At 44.9% G+C, this 23065-nt stretch overlaps 1 protein-coding gene across 1 annotated transcript in view; it reads right to left on the bottom strand.

The window, feature by feature from the left end:
- LOC118777112 (DNA repair protein XRCC4-like) overlaps positions 1-23065 on the bottom strand; it is a 74909-nt gene that overhangs the window by 17093 nt on the left and 34751 nt on the right. Inside the window, exons 4-7 of the mRNA XM_036527847.1 lie at positions 16012-16178; positions 13660-13809; positions 12277-12392; positions 3884-4016 (exon numbers count right to left, since the gene is read on the bottom strand). Coding sequence (XP_036383740.1) covers positions 3884-4016; positions 12277-12392; positions 13660-13809; positions 16012-16178 — 566 coding nt within the window. The remainder of the gene's footprint in view (positions 1-3883; positions 4017-12276; positions 12393-13659; positions 13810-16011; positions 16179-23065) is intronic.

Here is a 23065-nt window from a genome sequence, read left to right as displayed (position 1 = left end):
GTCACAGCCCCATGGGTTTACTGTATTTGGGGGCCTTTTAACTGCCTCTAGGAAAAACCACTGAGATGATAACACAAACAAAAGTATACACAAATGTATATTACCTATCCTTCAGATAGGTACACAGACATCTTCTTATCATTATTAGAATCTGCAGATTTACAAAGTGGCACTGGCCAATGATAAGAGAGGTGTTTTTGTGGAACAATAAAACAAATGGATTTCAGAGGCACTTTAAGGAATATGGATGACAAGGAGCTGTGGAAGCTTTCCAGGAATACATAAAACAACAGCTTCATTTGCAATCTGTTTTCTTTTCCATTTGTGGCAAAGGTTTCTGGATACTGGACTGACCAGGGAGTGCATTACACTTTGATTTCCAGTCCGAGCAACCGGCCTGTTTGTTTTGAGAAATGAGAGCAACAGCAAATTGAGTTATTTGGAGAGGAGGGATGCTGGCATCCAAGAGCAAGGAGCAAACAGAGGTGCAAATGAGACAATTGCAGGATCGTTACGGCAGCTTGTGATCGTCAGCCACAAGCTGGCTGCTGGACCAGCTGTTTCCATGGGCACTGAGCTACCACGTTCGAGGAAGGAGGGGAGCGAGCGAGCTCCAGCTAAGCCGGCATGAGGCGGTGCTGAAAGTCAAGGTTGCGGAGGGGCGCCCTTTAAAGCCATCGCTGCGGGCCGGCCGTGCCACAGTCCTGGAGGCTCTCCGGCTGTCCCCTCTCGCCACCGGCCACCCGGCCACTCCCCTCTGACCTCATCTCAGGCCACAGGACGTTCTGATCCGACGGACCGGCTACCCTGACACGCGCCTCCCCCCAGCCACGCCCCAACCCTTCCCCCCTAGTAGCACAGTTATAGCAATGCCATTCGTGTTAGAACAAACAGACATTAGAATTGAGTTCTCAGCGCTGTAAAAAAGCCACACAAACCCCAGCTTCACAAACTAGGCATAAATGTTTAACTTCCACACTGCATCATTCTTCTACAAAATGAATCAGTTCTTTTAACTCTTCAAACCCTTTTGAAGCTCCCTGTGAGAATAACACTGACATATTTTCTTGCATTTTACTTTGAGGATTACATCTGCATGACTGCTACAGCCTATATGGGAACCTGAATATTTGAGCATCCTGCCCCCCCCCCCCCCTTTTGTGATTGGCTATCTCAGATTACACTGCAGGAAGTGATTCAACACAGCAGCAGTAGACCATGAGTTTATATGAACAGCAATAGGTCTGACCTGTGATGGCTGGTTTCTTTGGACTTCTCATGCTTCACAGGAGCAGAGAGAATGGGCACGTGGCTTTCATTCAGGACCACCAAGGGCCTCTTTAACGGGGTCATTTATCCCCATTTAGACTCATTTCCGGACACAGATGCCTTGCATGTCTTTATCCATCTCCTCACTGGCTGAGACATTAATAGCCTCATTTGACTGTCCCTGTCAGAATAAATGTTGTGTTTATAGCAAGTGCTACAGATATCACTTTTTGTTTGTGTACGCCCCTTCAGAAAAACACTCTACAGCTGGAATTAAATAAACTGTGAAACACAGAAGTCCTGTATCACAGTGGAGTTTCTATGTCTATTATTGATTTGCTTTGAATGTACACCATCTTTGAACATTCTCGGGCATAGCATGCATTTAAAAATGAAATTTATAAAGATCACCTACCTCATGAGTACTTTTCCAGGGTTTCCTTTACAACAGTTTAACTTTGTAGGGTTTTGTTTTTAAATGCTTAACATAAATTTTGGAGATAAATCATTTAAAATATTCAAGGTTCAAGTGAAACACAAGTGTAAAATGCAAATTGATGATATTCACCCATTAGTGTCCTAGAGGGTGTGCTGAGCCAGACCCAACACAGGCCGACTGAGGATGAAAGGCTGGATCCATTACATGCATTACATTCATTTAGCAGACACTCTTATCTAGAGCAACTTCCAGCACAACAGAACATAACTGTATCCATTCAAGTGCATACACTTATGTTCTATTGTGTACACTTACTGTATGCACTTATTTTCTATTGTGTACACTTACTGTATACACTTATGTTCTACTGTGTACACTTACTGTATACACTTATGTTCTATGGATGATGCCTTGGCCAGGATACCAGTCCTTTGTAGGAAAAATGCACAGATGACAATCATCCCTTATTACATGTCATCAGACAACAGATGAAAACCAACACCATCACAATGAAGAAGAAAATTCCACACAAACAGGCATAGATTTGAAAGCCTGAGACCCTTAAGATGATCATTGTACAAGGTGCGCCATTATGTGCTGCTCAGCTGGTAGACATTTTATTCACTAGCCTTCACGTGGAACCATTGTACTATTTCTTTCTTTTTTTCCAGGTATCCCTCATGTGTTACAGTGCAAAGAAGTACTGTAAATGGTGCCAAAAGCAGCAACACAAAGGATCTCACGACAAAGCCCAAAGTATCTATTCAGAGATCTCAAAGGGATCTCACATGATTGAGTGCCCCATGTACCTGCCCAATATTTTTATTTTCTTTTTAAATGATGCAGAAAACCCTGAGCTGCCAGGTGATATCAAGCTCAATAAGAATCTTTCACACACTTAAAGGCTGTACAATAAGGGGCAGTGGAAAATGTGACACCATGCTGGGCGTTACACTGTGGTTCTAAATTACTCCAAAGTTCAAGATAATTCTGCAATTGAGAGACACTAAATGAAAGTTGCCTGGGATTTTTGGATTCCAAAAATATGAAATATATTTCCTACATATTTAACTTCAGCTTTGCATTGGGCATAATATTTTGGTTAATATTTTATTAACCCAAATGAAAACCAATTGAGAACTTTTTATAGTGATAACCTGGAGTACAGGGTGTGATTGTGTAGCCAATCAACTGTGTATGAGGGCATGTGTCAGTAGCCAGATGTAGAGACCTACTTTGGGAATTTCACCACACTACTATTGAAAACTGCCATTGCTTCTTTAATACTAACAGTGCACCGGTACCTCTTTAATATGTCATCCAAAATAAGCTACCTTCTACAGTGACATTGACATTTTCTTTGGTTACACAGTGTACCTCTACTCACGACCAAAACTTCAGGCAGCAACCTAGTCCTCCCAGGAAGTCTCTAATACAATATAGTGTACAGTAGTGTGGTGTAGTGGTAAGGAGCAAAGGCTGCCTGGCACTGCTCTTGTACCCTAAGGCAAGGTACTTATCCTGAGCTGCCTCAATAAACATCCAGCTGTTATGAATGGGTAACATGTAAAAACGTAATCTACGCAAGTCATTCTGGATAAGTGCATCTGCTAATAAAAAAGGTTCAGCTGTTTGGTAAGAGAATGATACAGGGTAGTATGGTGGCTAACCATATAGTGGGTTTGGTCGCTAGCATATGGAACATATCAAATGAAGGCCACTAAAATATCTCCATCATGGTCTTACCTTCAGTCTTGTTTATGCAGCAAATCACCTGGAGGAGTATATAAACGTCTCACAGGTCTTATGTGGCTTGATTGAAGCAAGGCAGGGTGATTGTATCCTGTATCCTGTTTCTTTGTCTTGCCTGAGTTAACACTGATTTATGATGAACTTTGATATGTAATATTGACATCAATGAAAAGACTGTGACACCAAAGCATAAAACATAACACAACACTGATTAGAACATTTTTTTGAGAAAAAATAAATCCCCAAAGCTTTTTTCTCCCTTTCTTCGATCATGTCTTCAAAATCACCAGCGCTTGCATTCTGTGTTGATCACATAAGGGCATCATTGGGGGAAGAAAACATGACTATGATGATTATGATGGTGGTGATGATGAAGGTAGAAACAAGAGAAGCAGCATGAACAACCACCCCGCCCCGTCCCACCTTGCCGTCTGCTGTAGCTCCTGCGGAACCTTCTCGGACCCGGGGTCATGGAGATGGCGCCACCGACGCTTACGGCTGGGCGCCACATCAGGGATGTCACTCAGGCCGAGGTCCATGGAACTGCTGGCCTCATCTGGAGTGGGAAAAGCACAAACCCGATGGCCAACTCACTCCCTGTCTCTGTGATATCTATGGCTGCTTCCACTACCCAAAGGACAATACAACCATGTGAAAGTGAAGGCACCAACTTATTACTAGAGCATGTCGTGTTCAACTTCTGGATGTGACATCAATGTCGTGCCTTTGAGCAAAGCTAAAACGCTTGAGTAATAATATCAAATTGTATAAATGGATAAAGCCTAAAATGTAAGCTATGCAAGTCATGCTGAACAGAGCTGTCTGGAACGATGGTAATTAATTTAACCACAACCATGCTGCCTACCACACACAACTTTACAACCTCCCTGGCAATACCAGAAAACTGAAGTCCGTAATATCCTGTTACATTGTTTGTAATTGGAACCATATCGCCTATGCAGACTGAACACGGCCGCACGGTTCAAGAGCTGTCAGATCGGGCTGATCCTGTCTTTGTTAGGGACGTATGCCCAGCAGGGTGAGACAGACTGCCAGACAGGGTCCGGGCTGGCATGTTTGCTTTTTGTCGCTCTGCTTGTAAAGCAATTAAGAGCGATTAGAGGGTCCCTTTTTGGGTGGTCGAGGAGTATTGAAAATCCATGCACCAAAAAAAAAAATGTTGGCAATTTTGTGCCCTTGTGACTGTGGTCAGTCACATACCTCAGTGTCGATACCACTTTGAAACTTTTTTTAGGCCAGAGTGGGGGGAACGCGGAAAATCAAACAATGAAAAGTTATATGCATGTGCTGCCTGTTGTTAATTTGAGGCAAGCCATTTTGGCCCAAACCATGTCTCACTCAGCAGATTCTCAGCACTGGAAAGCTGATACCAACGGATGTAGACAGAAAACCAAACAATAGCAGGGTGTCAGACAGAGAGCACTGGTTTGAAAACCATGGGAATAACCAGATTAAAGGTCTGTTCATACCCTGCCATGGCTCAGTTCATGGTACTAGTGTTGGACATATGGCAGATTTTCCCATGTTGCTGTTCCTGGTGGCTACTCACTATTCCCAGGCAAGAAATCCTCTTTCTGGGAAGCAGTTTTAGATCATGGAGAGCCTTACAAACCTGCAGGCAATTCTGATCCATACCAGATCCCCCCATCGTGACTTTAATCTCATGGCACCACTGAATCACACGTAACATTGTGTGTATCCCTTTCTGAGCACAGACCCCGATTCAGGCTAATCTCAGCACCAAACAATGCTAACGGCAGGTAAAAGGTGATAATCCTGGGACTTTTTTGTGCTCTTTGTCTGTGAAATCCTCACTAAGGCTTTTTTTCTCGCAGAAGCACCTGATGGATGAGGTGTGCCGAAACCATGCGGCCCTCTGATCCCTGGATTATCATTCATCTGCAGGGCAATTTGGGAAGTTTAGACAGGGAGAACCCAGATAACCTCCCATGACCCCAACGGCCTGGGGAACAACACCTCTGCAGGAAGAGAGTGGAGCAGAGACCGGCACACACATTCCGTGCTCGCACACGCACGCGCGCGCGCGCACACACACACACACACACACACACACAGAAAGACAGACATGCACGCACACACACACACACACACACACACACACACACACAGAAAGACAGACATGCACGCACATGCGCGCGCACACACACACACACACACACACACACACAGAAAGACAGACAGAAAGACAGACAGAAAGACAGACATGCACGCACACACACACACACACACACACACACAGAAAGACAGACACACAGAAAGACAGACAACCATGCATGCACATGCGCGCGCACACACACACACAAAGACAAAATTCACACACTTGCATACACCGCACACACTGACTGTCATACACGCACTACACACACACAGACAGAAAAACACACACAAACAGAAAGACAGACAGACATGCGCACACAGAAAGACAGACAGACATGTGCGCACATGCGCACACACACACACACACACACACACACACACGCACCAATACTGGCCTACATCTCACCTTAGAACAAATGCTAAGACTGGATATGGAGGCCAGATGCTACTGCTGCTGATGCTAACAGACTTAAAAAGCACCTGAAGCTCACAGAGGGTCACATCCTGATGTAATCTGGCCTGCTGTCGTCACATGAAGGACGTTGGTCTGCCTCACCGGACCTACAGGTGACCAAGCTGGAGCTACAGTCAGAGGCTTTCGCCGGGGCGGGGATTATGGGGAAAAGCGTGCCTTCTCGCATGCCCATGGTGTCTGAGATCAACGCACAAAGCCGCACTGAGATCATAAATGTGACAGGCTGTTTGTCAAATGCACGGCCTCGCCCCTAGCTGGTCTTGTCCAGTTATGCACTCTGCCCATAATTGCACCACTGCCACTTCTGATCACGCGTTCTGAGTATCTCCCTCACCAGGACTGCTGGGACCCGAGCGTGGAGACAAAGAGACGTAATGCTTCTCGACTGAGCGTGTGTCGTCGCACTTTCAGGGGCGCGCAGAAGGGAATGCAGATACAGTATAAGAGCCTCACAGACAGCACTCCTTACATTTATGGCCAAACCACATCGCATCCAGTGCCCCTCTTTTTTTCAGGCCAAACACATGGCCGTCTACTTCGCATCTGTCTTTGACTTATCTGGCTTGTATCATTTGGGGGAAAAAAAGAAAACAAGCAATTGTTTATGGGGGGAAAATAAGAGTTGCTTTAATGAACAGTGACTTGAAAATAATCAAGTTGTTTCTAGAACTCTCCAAGCACAAAATGGCACACAGAAAGAGCCAATCCGCCCTTAAGAAACGTGGAACACATGACCTCACTTTCTAAGTCAGCTCCTAAGTCTCGACAAGGTCTTTAAAACGCTTCCAATGGAGTCTTCCTATGATTAACTTTCATTAAATCCCAGAGCCTGCAACCTTTTTTGTTTAGTTTTTCGCGTCCCTCCCTGAATGGGTGACCACATCACAGGCCAAATAATGCCTTTTGTTATGTGATCCAATGGTGCCTTTCTCAAGAAAGGCTTTTTTTAATGAGACAAAAAGCAGTAAAGTGGACGGACGTACTTCGAATACAGATCTGCACCCTATGTCTATCCTATGTGAATTGGTGAGGTAGGAGGAGAGTCCTTAGTCCCAGACAACAGCATCACGGATTTAATATTCTACTGTCAGGAACCAAAACTTTCCAGACACAGCCTATTCATATAACAGCCCATCTAAAAACAGCCTAGCCCATACAGGGAGCAGCTCAGCTCCCATCTTATCAATATGTAGGAGGGCAGGGCCAACTGCTCCACCAATGAGGATGGTGCAAATCCATCCATAAAGTCACTGGCTGGGTGTTTATTTCAGCTGACGGAAAAAAAGGAATGGTCCATTCCATTCTCTGCCAAGCCCCGCAGATAAAATGATAAGGGGTCTCAAGAAATATACATACATATTATACTTCTGTAAAATGAAATGTTTCAAAACATATAAGATTTAAGTAGCTGAGCCTTCGCATGTGCCTGAAATAGGGGAGTCATAGTTCCGGAAGCTTTTTCTCCCTTGGTCAGTGCGCACATCTCCATGGAGATCTTACACACACACACACATACATATGTGTGTGTGTAGATCTATGTACAGTATGTCTGTATGTACATATTTTAAGGGCTGACTTGTATCAATATTAAAAAAAAAAAAGATATCGGTCCATTTTACTTTATCACTGCACTGAAACAGACACTGACAAAGCAGTGCACAGTACAGCCAAAAACATCTCTACAAACCATTGATAGAGTATAGACGCATTAGCACTACGGTTCAAAAACAACTTTCCCGAACTTACAAAGGTCTGTTATTCTTGGCTTTCTCCGTGCCAAGTGGGAAACGCCCCTCAGAGCCCATGACAGAATGCTAACAGATGGTCCTATCTATGCACACTGCATGCGTGTGTGCATACACACAAACACACACACACACACACACACACACACTCCTTGCCAATGAGGTGCTAGTAACGAGAAGAGCAAATTGCCCATCAAAACGCCTGGACCACATCACATCCCTGCTGCTGATCCACCAACTGCAGATGACATCACGACCCAGCCCAATTTGTTTTCAGTCATCTCTTTATACCGTAATTTCAGTCATCATTTATTATATTTTCATATAATGTTCAGCTACAGGATATAAAGTCTCTGGAAGAGGACCAAGCTGACAAAGAACATGGAATGTTTAAGCCCTGGTCCTTGAAACTCCCTCTTTCAGAAAGGGTGACCCAATAAAATTCTCTCCTGCAAATTAAAGTTTTGGCTGGAAAAACACCAACTCTAAATTAATCTGTAGTATGCCTTCTTCCTAATTTCTTTCTGTTCTTTTAAAACACTTCCAGGAACTGGTGTCGAAAACCAGCCTTGCTAAAAACCATTCAGTACAATGCTACTCATAACTGTACTGCACTGTGTCAATGTTATATTTTATTTCCCCCCTAAAAAATGAAAGCTGTGATGTAATGTGGTGGACACACTGTAGCCTATTATAAATCAAGCGAGTGAGGGTCGGTGGGCTGCCCACAGCTGGTATAGTCTGGGCTGCTGCCAATGTCAACAAGTGCATAAACAGCTGCTTAAATAGCTGTCAGCTGACACAGGGTCGCGCATGTCCACGCAACCTCACGTGTCATGTGTCTGGCATGATGTGTTTCATGTGTGTCAAAAGGGCTGCTCCTCAGTACTGTGAATAAAAGAACACAAAATCGAACATGCAAACCCCGCCCACTCTGACACTTGATCCCTCTCCTCAAACCCCCTCCATGCTCCAGCAGGGCAGTGCCGCAGGACCTCTGAGTCATCCTCAGGTTTGTGAGGTAACATGGAATCCGGGAACGAACCCCCCCCCCACCCCCTTGGGTATCAATCCCGAGTGCTCGCTTAGATGACTCAGAAGGGGCAGGCCTCCGTCTCCCTTTATCTTCAGTCGATGAGATATGCCACGCTGTATTTACTCCGTACGGTACTGCGAGGGGAGTCCAGGGCGGTCCAGCCAAAAAACTCGAAGTTTTCAAAGAGCGCTTTGTGCACTCTGGTGATGGATTGCTAAAGACATACTGAGAATGATGTAAGAGCTGACCCGGATCATTAATATCAAGACAACAAACAATGACCCTAATGAGTTTGGGTAATTCAGTTTTATTTCGTACTGATGGCCATTGCAGAAAGTGAACAGATCATTTTTTTTCTTCAGTGCACGTATTTAAATCAGTAAAGGTTCTTTTTATTAATAAAAAAGCAAGGGTGGTTTTGGTATGCTTTGCTTTAAGCTGGATTTCGACCCTAGTAACATTGTTAACCAATGTCTGTTCAAACAGGTGCTTTTCCATCACCAGCCTCACCTAATCCGGTCCTCACTATGGTTGAGATAGTGTTCACTCATGTCATAAAATCACTTACGTATCAGTTTAGAGGCTCTATCAATCAGTCTGTCTGTATATTGATCTATCCTTTCTCTCATCACCCATTCATGCATTCATCCATATATTAATCCATCTATCCAATTATATTTCTTTCATGTTTTTGCTTCTGTTTTGCTCCTATGGATGCAATGAGTGTGTAAGAGAATCCTCAGAATGTGTGCTCATCTTTTAACAACATGAGAAAAGTAGAGCTCATGGTGGAGCGATCCCCTGCGGGATTGTGCAAGAGGCCATTACTCCACAGGGTTTGGACCAGAAACAAAGAGAAATGCATTATCACCTCTGGTTCCACTCAGCCGCCATGTGGGGCATGAGTCAATTGGCAGTCACATGGAAACGGACCCTCTCTGACGTCACAGGGACCCCTTTGCGGAACTCCATGTCGAAATCCCATAACTGAACAAGACATGCGTGTGTGTTTTGGGGGTGGATTCCTGGAAACACACAACACACCAGCACGCAAGGGATGCTGGGAATGAGGGAGCAGATGGCTGGAATAGGAAGGAGCCTGCCGGCAGAGAATGAAAGCCTACAGAGCCTATGGGCTGCACCCAGCTTCAAACACTTTGCCTGCCAATCAAAAGTAAAATGCTAAATGCGCAATGGCTGTACAGCATCAAATGCCATCCCATACCTCTGATAGTGGAGCACACAGGACATTTGCGCAGTGAATCTTCTATCCCACTGCTCCACAGCAGCGGGTCAGGGACAGCAGTGTAGCGTAGTGGTAAAGAGCAGGGTTTGTAACCGAAAGGTTGCCGGTTCGATTCCCTGCTAGGGCACTGCGGCTGTACCCTTGGGCAAGGTACTTAACCCACATTTGCATCAGTAATCAGTCCAATCAATCCAGCTGTATAAATGGGTAACGTGAAAACTATCCAATGTAAGTTGCTCTGGATAAGAGTGTCTGCTGAATGACAGTAATGTAATGCAATAACACAGAGCCACTTTGACGGGGATCAGCTCATCCTAGCCGCAGCAGGTCAGCAGATGGGAGCCTCTCCTTTCACATCCATCATTCCCGCCTCTGTTCCCCCATTTCAGGACGGCGGCGGCTTTTCTGCATTTTTCTGCATTCCAGCTGTAAAGCCCCACGCGGGTCCGCGCTTTGCCAAACGAGCAGATGATGTCGGACCCAAAGTCATCACGCTGCGATGCATGCTTGGAGGAGCACCGCAATGACATCATGTGTTACACCCTGCACATGGCTGTTACAGGGAGTGGGCTGATGGCGAGGTCTGAAAACAGGAAGAGAGAGCAGGGAAGCGTCGACTAAAAAAAGAAAGACGACACTTAAGAAAAAAAGGAGATGGAGGGAAAATTAACGTGAAATAAAACAAATATAAGAGGGAAAAGGAGGAAAGAAAAGGACATTTGGGACAATGAGACAGAACTGCTCATAGAGGCTGGCCCTGTCTGAAGGAAAAGCACAAAAGTAGTCTAGGGCTAGGTGCTGTGGGGCCATTCCAGAATCAAACAGGTGAGCCAGTGATTTTGCATTCTCATCCTAAAGGCGATAGTCCTATGAAGAGCGCTCCTCTGCCAACTGAAGAGAAACATAGGGCCATTTCCACCAGAAATTAAATAGTTTAATATGTGTTTGGCAATGAATGTGCATATCAAACTAGAAAGGCTTTTTCAATAAACATTTAAAGATTTCTCCCAGGGAAAGAATGATTAGGATGTCTAAACACATTTTTGCCTGTAGAATCATTTTTGGTACCTTTTGAAAATGGTAAAAGACAGTTTTTGAAGGACAAAATAAGTAAAAAAAAAAAGCCATTGTTTATCTCTTCACCAGAACATGTTTGGCATTTGCCCGCCCCGTATCTGCACGTGCTGTAGACAGTAAGAGGAAGAACCCTGTGAAAAGACAGAACGCCTTTGGAGAACACTAAGTGGAAACATAAGGAAGTAAAGGTGACCAGAATGCTGATGTCACTTTATGTCTGGCCGCAGAGTCAAGCAATCAAGCGGTTAAACAAATCCCTTAAACAGGGCTTATGGGAAGGATGGTGTGGTTTGAAAACCATATAGCATGATGGGAAGTACAGTGTGGTTTGAAGACTTAATGCCGTTATGGGATGTAAAGGGCGGGTCTGAGGAAAAAATAAGGTCTCCTGTGGTATCAGTCAACCAGCGACAGGCTGAGGCTCATTTTCTGGTTGGCAACACAGGACCGAAACCACCCAGAGAGGGAACTTAAGCTTCAGCCTCAGAGATCCAATGACCAAGGATATTTCTGCCTGATTAAAGTGTCTGAATGCAATGCAAACATAAAACTTCCTCCTCACAGGCCAGACTAACCTAAAAACCCAATTCAGGATCCTAATTAACAGAAAGCAGCATCTTCTACAGCCACCTCTTCTCATTTGTTTGGTGATCTCCCCGTTATTACTGTCGGACAACTGGCTAACACCAGAAAGCGCCCGCACCTTGACTGTAAAATCAATTAGAGATCCTCCGAGAGTGAAAGGGGTATACACAGAAAAAAAGAGAAACAAAACTAAAATAAATAAAAACACTTCTAAGAAGTAGATGTAAAGAAAAGCTTGGAGGTTTGGGACGTTGTCCTGAAAGAACCCGGTGTAAACGGCCTGTTTGTAATTTTGTCATTTTTCAGTAATGAGGTGGGTCATTCATATGGTAATGATTAATGCTAGCTTGTTGTGGTCTGCCCTTATGCATGTACACACACACACACACACACACACACACACACACACATACAGATACACATACACATATATATATGTTCTTTTTTTAAGGGGTGTTTCTTTAAGTATCTGGTTCTGACTGTTCCCCGTGAAGCAAAGGGCTATTATCTTACCCGTAACAGGCACTGTTGAAACCTGGGAACAGTGGATGCTTTGCGTCTGCTCCTCGTCCGTGCTCGCCCCGTAATCGGCCTCCATCGGCCCTGAGCTCTCCGCTGTGGTAGCCTCCCTGCCATGGGAGTGAGGGAGGGGAACGGAGCACTGAACTACAGATTCCCACCAGAGCATACATGGACAGCATCAATAACACTGCTGACTACCACCAATACTGTGCAAAGAATCACAGCAATACAGTCTTTGTTAGTTATATAAGTCCATTCAATACCCAAAGCAAATACATGTGTCAGGAGCTGTTGCCAAACAAAATCATCAAAACAGTAATTATTTTTTTGACTTAAATACCATCTCCATTAAGGGTACTAAAGAGGATCTCAGCACTCAGAAAAGGCCCACTCATGGTGTATATGATCATGTTTTTTTTGCATATTTTAGATCAAGATATTTCTAAAATATGCAAAAAAAAACTCTCTGATTGTGACACTATATTTCTGCGAAAATGCAAGAATTTATTTCACACCATGAATATATATATGAATGTAGCATTAAAAACATTATTGTTAAACACTTCAGTATCTTCAAATTAACATATTACACTATTTGTAGTGCTGACAGCAATATAACAGTAGAACGGAAAAGTTTAACAAGAGCTAGAAAAAGATGTCAGACATTCTAAATGCAACAAGCAGTTTGCAGAAGGTGTGACTCTGTATTACATGAGCTCTTGGAAGAAGTGTTCACTTTATTGTGTTTCCACTTCTAGCTTCCTGTGAACTTTTCTTCAGAAAATATTGTGCACTTTTTGTGACCTCTCTCTGTGTCTTGTTCAGCCTCGGAAGTAAAGGTAGCGTATCCACACACCATCAGCAACAAACACAGTGTGGAACATAATGACCCTGACCACAAACCACAGCCCTTTGGCCATCACTAAAACCCAACACGCCCTTGCTAAATTAGTACTTTTAACAAGAGGAAGAAGTGAAAATATTAAAAAATAAGTTTCTATATAAACATATAAAAACTTTCTGCCATATCCGGATTTTGTGTTAGTGACTGATGTATTATAGTATACTTGGCTTCCGTTGCCTGGTCAGATTGTGGTAGGCCTTGAATAGTGTTATGCTAACACTCACTGGTCTGAGAGTGTTGTTAGCCTGGTCTGACACTGCTCATTTAACTTGAATGGACACTTTGTTCTATTCTGCTGGAAATCGCTCTGGATAAGAGCGTCTGCTAAATGAATGCAATGTAATGGACCTCACCGAATCATACTGAATGATTTCAAAGCGTACTGGTTAATGCCATATGAGATGTTGGCTCTCATACCATATTGCATGATTTCAAAGCATATGGGATGAAGCCATATTAGAGCGTGCTACCTCTGTGCCCTCTCCTCCTTGGCCTCCTGCAGCCGTCTGAGCTCCTCCTGCAGGCCTCTGATCTTGGCCTTCTTCTCGTTCAGCACCAGGACGAAGCGCGTGTACAGGTCCTGTTCCAGCTTCTCCTTGGCCTCCACATATCCCTCCAGCCTGCGGAGCCAGACATGAGGATGACACATTCACTCTGCGGCCTAGAGGTTGGCGAACAGGCCGCAGCCTTAGCATGGTAACGCTCTGCTCATGTCCAGCTGTAGGAGTGGATCAAATGTGAACTACACCAGATGGACAAGGGAGTCAAGAATGGAAAGTACTGTAATTCACTAAAAAGGAGCGCAGTGGTATTTTTACTTATTGCTTACAGGGGAACTGAACCGCAAAGGCAAAGAGGACTGATGAAAACAAAGATTTTATGGAAACGCATACTGATTAAGTCAAGTCCATGATGGGAAGCTTAACCTGAGAATCAACAAGTGCTGTGGCCAAGAGAAATTTACCATTTGTGAAATACAGTTCATATCTCAGCAGTGAATGAGCAATTTCATAACTTCAAATATCATTCCATTAGCTCATTCATTCATTCATACTGTATATTTTCATTCACGCACCCCTTTATCTTGGTATAAGGAAAAGTAAAAAATAGGCTGACACTGACCCTCAACAAATGATTCCATTTATACGGAATTAAGTTAATAAAGACATCCACATACTTTTTCCTCTCTATGTACCAACTCAGAAATAAAATCAGAAGAGAAGACGTAGGCTTCTGGTTTGCTTCACAAACCGTGGAAAGATGCCAGTCACTTTTACACAAAACAATCCCACACTTGTAGCCTGTTTATGTTTTTATTTCATTTTCTGTAGGTGAGAACACCAAAAAACGTCACCGTGTGAATTCGGACGGACAGAGGGCCCCTGTGTCAGTGCGAGATGGTTAAACGTGACGTACAGGAGGAAAAAGAGACAGAGGGAGACATTCAGTTATCACCGCGTCTGCTGCTGTTCTCACGCAGCGAGGCAAAGCGGCAAAAAGCGACGGCTTGGCGGGGTGAGGTCAGCGCCCCGCCAGGCCAGACATGAGCCACGCAGCTGTCTGGCTTCTGTGGCGTGGCTTGGCGTCCGACCCCGAGGAAAATAAATAAAATGGGAGCAAACAGAGCCTGCCCTGGGCCCCGCCCTGTTCTGTACAGGGAGTAAAATTCCCACTCCTCAGGTCCTGGGAGGGGCCAGCGAAAGGTTCACATGGGATCCGGGCCATGATGTCATTGCTGGTCCTCAGGTCAGCGCCCAGCCCGAGCGGGGTGGGGGTGGGGGCAGGGAACATGGCTACTGAGTGGGAGACGGCTCAGAGAGGGAGAGAGGCGAGGGGTGTAGGACTCAGGTGCAGGATGAGCGGTGAGGAGAGGGGGTGCTGGGAAAAGGGAAAGGGTAGCTGGGTATCTGGCAAGGAGACAGGATAAAGGGGAGAGGGGAGAGAGAACAGGGGCACCAGGCAATGGGAAAGGGGTAACTAATGAAAGAGAAAGGGGGACTGGGCAAGGAGTGAAACGTACTAAGGGCGGGCAGGAGATGAGGGGAGAGGAACACTAGGTGAAGGTCAAGAGAAAGCAAGGCAACAGAGCGAAAAAAGGGCTGGAGGGTGAGGACAAAGGGATGTTGGGAGTTTAGACTATGGAGAGGAGAGACAGGTGCCAGGTGAAGGGTGCAGGGCACTGCATTTTAAGACAAGGGTTGGGGGGTGGGGAGCACAGGGGTGAGGAGGCACACGACGAGGAAAGAGGGAGGAAAGAATGCACAGAGGGAGAGGAGGGGCAAGGGGCAAGGGGCAAAGGCCACTTAGCAACAGCTCTTAGCACAGCGTGAAATCACTACACACAGGGCGGTCCCACAGCAGTCTCTCCCATCGAGAGCAGACCACGTCACCTGGAGTAACGCAGCGCGGGGTAAATTAAGCTCCTCGCAAAACCCTCTTTTTTCCTCTCTCTTTTTTTTTTTTAAACTTTCTATGGCTCTCAATTCCGAGAAAACAGAGGCATTGTATTTTGGGGGGCGGTTTCTGCAGTTTGCTCCGATGACGGCGCTCAGCAACCAGGTTACACCCACATCATAATTGCGTAGCGATGGAGTGTGACTGCCTCATGGCAGTGGTACTGAGGAGTACCCCGGCATCTGTTACCAGAGTTAAGCAGCCGGGGGGAAGCATTCCAAAAAGAGCTAAGCTGCGATCTGCTCCAAGCGTTCCCGTCCCGGTGAAGCACAATCCACGTGGAAAATGGTTTTGGCGCGGACAGCCGCATGGGCGCGTGATGGCGGAGGCGGGGTGGGGCGAGAGCAGGCGGACGGCACGGCGCCTACTCTGCGGTGATGCGGTCCTGCTCCCGTTTCAGCCGCTGGTTCTCCTCCTGCAGGTGCTGGTTCCTGGCCCTGAGCTCGCTGCCGCGGTCCAGCCCGATCCTAATGAGCTCTTTAATAACCTGATCGGGCTCTGGAGACGGCTGCAGCTCCACCGATCCAAGTCTGAACTAAAAGGAGAGAGAGAGAGAAAGAGAAGGAGAGACAGAGACAGAGGGGGAGACAGACGGAGTGGGAGATCAGATAGAGAGGGAGGGAGACAGAGGGAGGAATAGAGAGGGACAGAGAAGCCAAGAATGAAGAGGACAGGACAGGCACAGAGGGTGGGAGAATGGACAGATAATAAGATGGAAACATTAAGGAGAGAGGGAACATCAAAGAGGGAGGAAGAGGGAGGGAGAAAGAAAGACGAGATGTGATAAAGCAGATGTGAGTGGGGAGTGCAGAGAAGAGAAAGAGGAAAGACGGGGTTAGAAGTTAGAAGGGTAGGCAGAGATAGGGAGAAGCAGAAGGATAAGGGGATGGAGAGTGGGAGAGGGAGAGAAGAGAAAGACAGAGAGGTCAGACGTGGTCACCGTGCATCTCTGTAGACACTCCTGGCTCAAACACACACTCTGGCCTCTCCCGTTGAGAAATCAAAGACAATCCACACAGATCAGTCTGCATCTCTCAATGCGTCCTCGCCAAAGTCATTTCACTTTCAGCTAAAATAAAACATCAATCTCTCTTTTCTTTCCGCAGGAAGCTGGAATTGACTGCACTTTGGATTTAAAGGCTCAATGTCACTGCGATAAAGCCGCGACACGTGCACATACATTTCCACAGGAAGGTTTAAAGCATCCATCACAAACCCATGAGGCATGTGTGAAGGGCTTGGGATTATACTTAAGGGCAGTGCCATGCCTAGACTACAAATCCCCTGTGTACTCATAGTGCTAATGATATTTCCAACAGTGGCTGTGGTGAACAGTAGTGGTGAACAGTGTGTCCTCCTGCCAGGCAGAAGGACACACACTCAGTGGCAGAGCAACGCACACTAAGCCAACCCCTTATATGGGTTTTCAATATGTGCTCAACAACAGAGTGTACATCCACTTCAAACGCAAGGCCACTCAGAGAGATAATGGGGTGCTTATGGATCCTTATGTTGTCGTGTTGGCCTTTTTTCTTCCCCTCTCTCTCCAAAATGGAGACACACTATCGATGAGGGGGATGAGAGGGGCCCTATCTCTGAGCGTCTTGCTCTCCCTCCCCTCAGACAGACACACCAGCATCCAGGAAGAAGGCTCTCAACACCCTCCAAGCACAGTGGCCATGAAATACCAATGACAGCCCACTGTGATCCCATGACCACAGGTCATTCCCATAGAGATAAAGGATGCGGACCCTTGGAGGAGTTTTTGGACGTCCAATGAGTTGGTATTGGATTGTTATTTGTCCATTGTGAGAAGAGCCCGGGAGATAATGCATGGCGCCTATCTGAAGGGCTTTGTTGTGGGGCAGTTCCCTGGAGTGGTCTTCAATACAGCTGTACACTCACACATCCACTCACATATCGCACACAGCTTACACTGTGCAATGTAATGTTTGAAACTGTCTGACTCAACGGTAAAAAGGTGATTAAATGTTTAATAGATATAGAAGGCAGACACTTTTTCATTTCAAATGTTTCAAACGAACATAAATTCGTTTCATTTTTACTTTCAACAGGTCATTAGAAGACTGACGCAGATTGACTTGTTAAACACAGTATAACAATCTGCTCTATTCCACACCCTAGCTGCCTCTGCTCCTAGACAGAACCAAAACACAGCCTGTCTAGTGGCTCAAAACCAGCAGCCTTTGACAAACACATCCAGTTGGACCTTACGGGGAGTCACCTGCCCAAACTGTTTAATCAGAGACATCAGTCAGGTAAGCTGCAGGGTTCTAGTAATGGTGTGATGAGCCCAGAATATTCCCCTGCTGTATGTACAGCATATTAAGCATAGTGCTATGGCTTGTGTGTCTTGGTTATCCAGCATTTAAAAAGCATTCACCATTCATGTATAAACAGGGCTGTAGTATCTCCAGTGCCTTATGGAAGGTTTCCCAGGTTGAGCAAAGTGCCAGCACTATGTCTAAAAATTGTGCTGATGAGAGGAGCACTCAGAGACAGCAAGAGGAACAGGGTAGATTATCAAAATTAGAAATGAAATTTTATACATTTGTTGTTGTTCATTATTGTCACATTTTTGTATAATGCTTTGCAAAACAAATGGGTACATTTGTCATGCCAATAAAGCACATTGAACTGAATTAAACTGAAATTGGTAAAAAGACAGAGAAGGGCAGAGAAAGCAACAGAAAGAGAGAGGGGAAGAAAAAGAGGCAGAATGTTGCCCCTCACTGGCAGTGTCCAGTCTGCCAGTGAGAGGCTGTCATTACCCAGTCGTCTACCAGAGCGGGAGCGGGTGACATCATCTCAATGTGCCCCGCCCTTCTCACGGGCCTCTGTGGCGCTGTAAACAGGGACCCTGTTCGCGAGGGAAGGGAAATGAAGTCAAGCTGGCAGAGCGGGAGTCTCTGGAGGGGTGATTTCATTGCATCTCTGTTTTAATTTGGTATACCTGCATCTCAGAACATGGCCTTCTGAGGTCTGACGAGGTAGTGATGGGCTACTATTCCTGAAGAAGACACCCTGAGGATGGTGCTACGATGGGACAAACTCTGTCTGTAAATGTGGTAGTTGGTAGAACCGTACACTGCAGGAGGATCCCGACACTCTAAACGCTGACTTCTGAACCCACTCTTGTCCCTAAATGCTATCACGACTCGCAAGGTCCAGATCTTGCTTCTGCCCGACTTCACACGCTACTAAACCCCACCGCTGGAGGCTTATGCAAGAATGTCTTACTCAGTATGAGTGGTGAAAGTGGAGATGATTAAGACATGAATACAACAGCCTGTATTCATAAGCCTCAAAGAGCTTCACTGAGAAAGAAGTGGTGATTCACCTCCACCGCAACCAATATGTCTGAGCCGCAAAAGGAGCACTTCCTCTCGGCACCGTTCTCTTACCTGTAATCTGCTTTCAGACCTAGCTGTGAATATCTAAGCTTTTTCTTGCTAATATGAAGTATTGCGCAGCCTTATTTAATGGCATATATGCATCCCTGTTTTAACTACCCTTTGCTTCCCTGTTCCTTCCACGTTCACCACAAACAGAAAAACCAGACGCGGTGTTCCTTACAAAATTAAACAAATGCGGGTAATCACATCGCCCTTTCCTTCGCCACTGATCCATGAACAGCAGACGTCATCTCCATATTACCCTGACGCTGAGCAGCGGTGGCCACACGCTCACAAGCTTACTGGATCATTTGCTGTCAGACTCCAAACAGGTCTGTTATATCTGATTTCATACACAAACGTGTCCTCATGCGGAACCCCGCTCTTCGCAATTCAGTTCATGGGTCCCTGTAGCTAACCTGCCACATACATTTCAAATACAAAAACTGTAAAAAACTATTTGTGTACAACTTTATGACACACTAAAACAAACCTGGAACTGAAGAGCTTCTCATTTTAGGAACTACCAACATGCTGGATATCTGCTGGACTTCTTTTTTCTGAGTTTGGAGTAAAAGTTCCATGCACTTCTCTTGCAGCTGGAACGACGGACACACCCAGGATTGACCCACATTCAGGATACAATAAAGGGGTGAATAAAATGCTGCAGCAGCCTTGATTACCTCACCACACCCTGTACCTTAAAGCCAGCCATCACTCTGAAAGCAGGACTATGGAAAATCTCTGAACATGTATGACAGAACAAATAAATTACTAATAACTGAATAAAAAAGGTGACATATTTGACATAATTTTATGATGCTTACTACCCTGGACTATTCAACAAATCTAATTTCCTTTCTTTCTTTTTTTTCATTTTCATGTTTAATGCAGAACACAGTAAATGCAGATCAATATTTGAACATTATAAACTAGATTTGTCTGTGTCTGCTAGTTTGTATATACCAATGTGTTAGTGGGCAACTGAAGGAACTGAGGGAGTTATCACAAAGCTTGCTGAACTAAACATGTCTCAGCTCCGAAAATCTACCTTGAGTTTAGAAACGGATGAAGCACCTCTTCCTTTGTCCATCTGAAAGCCACTAAAAAAAAACTCAGAGCCTGACTGATGAAGGATTTGACCGCATTAGCCCAGATCCCAAATCGCATTTGTCCCATTGGCCATGGTTTTTTCCGAGAGAAGCCAAAATTCATCCCACACCGTGCAGTCTGCAGTCTACGACAGAGAGAAGATGCAGATCTCTACTGCACTATTACTGAGTGGCATTACTTATTTTTTTCTTCATTTAAAACACAAGTATAAATTAAATGACATTTATCTTGGCTCTCCTGCTGAAATGATCCATAAATGATTCTATATACAAAGATCATTGTGGGTAATTGCAGTTATGCTACGCACGGTACGATCCTGATTGCTGATAAGGGAGCCTTAATAAAGCTCATTAAGGACTTTCAGACAGAGCCAGCATTTTTTGATGGTTTGTGATTCTGAGGCAAATTATTTATGTTGAAAATTCAATATTCACTACCTCTCAGTGCTCCAGAGTTTCCTAACCTAAATATTTACTCAAAGTCCAGACTAATCATGGTGCATACAACTGCCTTACAATTCAACCTTGAAATAAGGGAGCAGGAGAAATGCAGACACTCGTGGATCAGAACATAAAATATGTGATCACAAAATGATTTTGAAGACATTGCAATCTATTGACTGAGACAAAGCAGTGTTATGCACATAATGTACCAGTATTTATTTTCTTACCAGACACCTTTTATTCAGAGCAAACATATATCATTTACATCCATTCATACAAGAAGATATTTTACTGTAGCAGTTCAGGTTAAACACTTTGCTTACAAAAAGCAACTACAGTGATCCCCCAAGGAACCAAACAAGCAACCTGTTCCTTAGAACCAATAAACCACACCACTGCCCCTCAAATTAAGAATTTATAAAACCATATGAATGTTAGCATAACCACACAAGTTCTGTACAGATTACTTATACCTCTGGGAATCAAGCACATGAATGCTTAATTGTGAATGTGGATGCAGTCCATCACATAAGCCCCATATCTGTGCAGTGAACACTGTGGGACTTTCCCTGGTGTCGGCCACGGTTCCCGCCCTTTCCCTCTCTTGCGAGTGGCCTGACTCCCGGAGACCCGGCTCAGCTGCCGTTTGCCAGCATCAGGCGAGCTTTCCGCCGGCAACGCCCTGTCTCAGTCCTCCAGCACCGCTGCCAAATTCCAGAGGAGGCGTCTTTCATTTGAAACGGTTCCTCGGAATGATTGCAATTTGCCGCTAATTATTTCATTTCCTCCCAGTGATATAAATGCAATAAATCACTGTGCCTCAGAATGCCATTTGCCACCATTAAAAAAGCACAGGACACAGAAAAGCACAGCACTCTTATATGCAAAGGAGTAAATTGTGGTATATCTAAGTGATTTGCAGCTGGCATGTAAGGGTGTCAAATCTGGTAATCAAGAGTGCAATGTGTTAGATCTTTCAACTGGTTAACTCTTGAGTTGACATCACGTATTGCTGTCTTAATTGAGATCATGACAACACTAATTGAAGGGTTTTTCAGAGGTGAGTTCAATTTCCCACCAAATGGTTCATGTGTTGGGTGTGTGTGTGTGTGTGTGTGTGTGTGTGTGTGTGTGTGTGTGTGTGTGGAGGGGGGGGGGGGTAACTGCAGCTAAAAACTATTTTTTTCTGCAGCTTCCCTGCAATGCAAAAGCCCTATTATACTCAAAAAGATGCACATAACCCAAAGCAGTAATTCTAGAAACAAAGAAACTGCAAAATGCTGTGAAAAAGGGGCAGCCTGCCTTATTTACACTGTCAGTCTGACTGACTGAAAGCTAGAGATGACCGACAGTGATACCCTGGAAAGCTCTTCATACAGACATGGTATTGTACATTTCTGTGGCTGTTCTGGAATTTGGAATGTGAATGGAATATGTCCGCAGTCTATCAGATCGCCTTTGACATTCCCAGTCTTTGCTGTCGCCCCCCATAGGAGGAACTGTGACGTGCAATGGGGTGTACTTCACTCCGCAGTCAGGTCACAGGATAAGAGTCTGGTGGGTACAGGCTACCAATGCCACCCGCACTTCACTGTCACCACTGCGGCTGACAAAACCCAGGGCTCAGGATGTGGTGGTGGAGCTGGGTAAAGAGCCAGCAAGTTTACATCCACCCTGCATGAACATTATGCAAAACCAGGCTGGGAACTCATGACTCAAGCAGACTAAAAGCATGCACCATATCCTGCAGCACCATCACCTACATGTGAAAAATGCAAGAATACTCCATGTGTAATCTGCTGACTATCTACATTTGCTTGCCACACTCATTAAATCTCTTTGAGGTCTTAATGAATTCAGTAACTGCAAACTCAGACAGATGCTGGAATTGTGTTTCCTCCTTTCCAGCGTTCTCTGCCCTCTCCCAAAACCTCACCCACATTTAGGCTAACCCTGCACATTTAGATTGCAACCTTACAAGAATGCTGGAATGCATACCCATGACTCAGTAATTTGACTGCTGTCAAGAAAATATTTCCAAATGCAAATGTCACATTGAGAGATGAAGTAAGGCTAGACCAGATCACATAACCTCAACCCTAAGGTGTGACTACCCTGGGGCAGAAATCATTATAGCCCAATCAAGTTCCACTTAAATGGGGAACACTGTGTCAGACATGACTAATATACTTTTGGGGAGATTATGTAACAGGGACAAATAAATCCTAAAGCACCTCAGGTATCAAAAGAGCTTTTGACTAATGAGCCCAATTTTCTCATCAGTTCACACTTTCAGGTTTCCTGGCTGATAACATCACTAACGACAAAATTCCTACATGAGTTTTCTCGGTTCTGAAAGAGAACACTTTGGTACGCAGTGTTCCACAAAGATAGTCAAATACATAAATTATCAACTCTGCAACAGACTAATATACCTTTACTTTCATTAT

The sequence above is a fragment of the Megalops cyprinoides genome, chromosome 4, assembly GCF_013368585.1.
Source record: "Megalops cyprinoides isolate fMegCyp1 chromosome 4, fMegCyp1.pri, whole genome shotgun sequence".
Taxonomy (NCBI): Eukaryota; Metazoa; Chordata; class Actinopteri; order Elopiformes; family Megalopidae; genus Megalops; species Megalops cyprinoides.
Note: the sequence above shows the minus strand (reverse complement) of the source record. Positions and strands in the feature narration are given on the sequence as shown.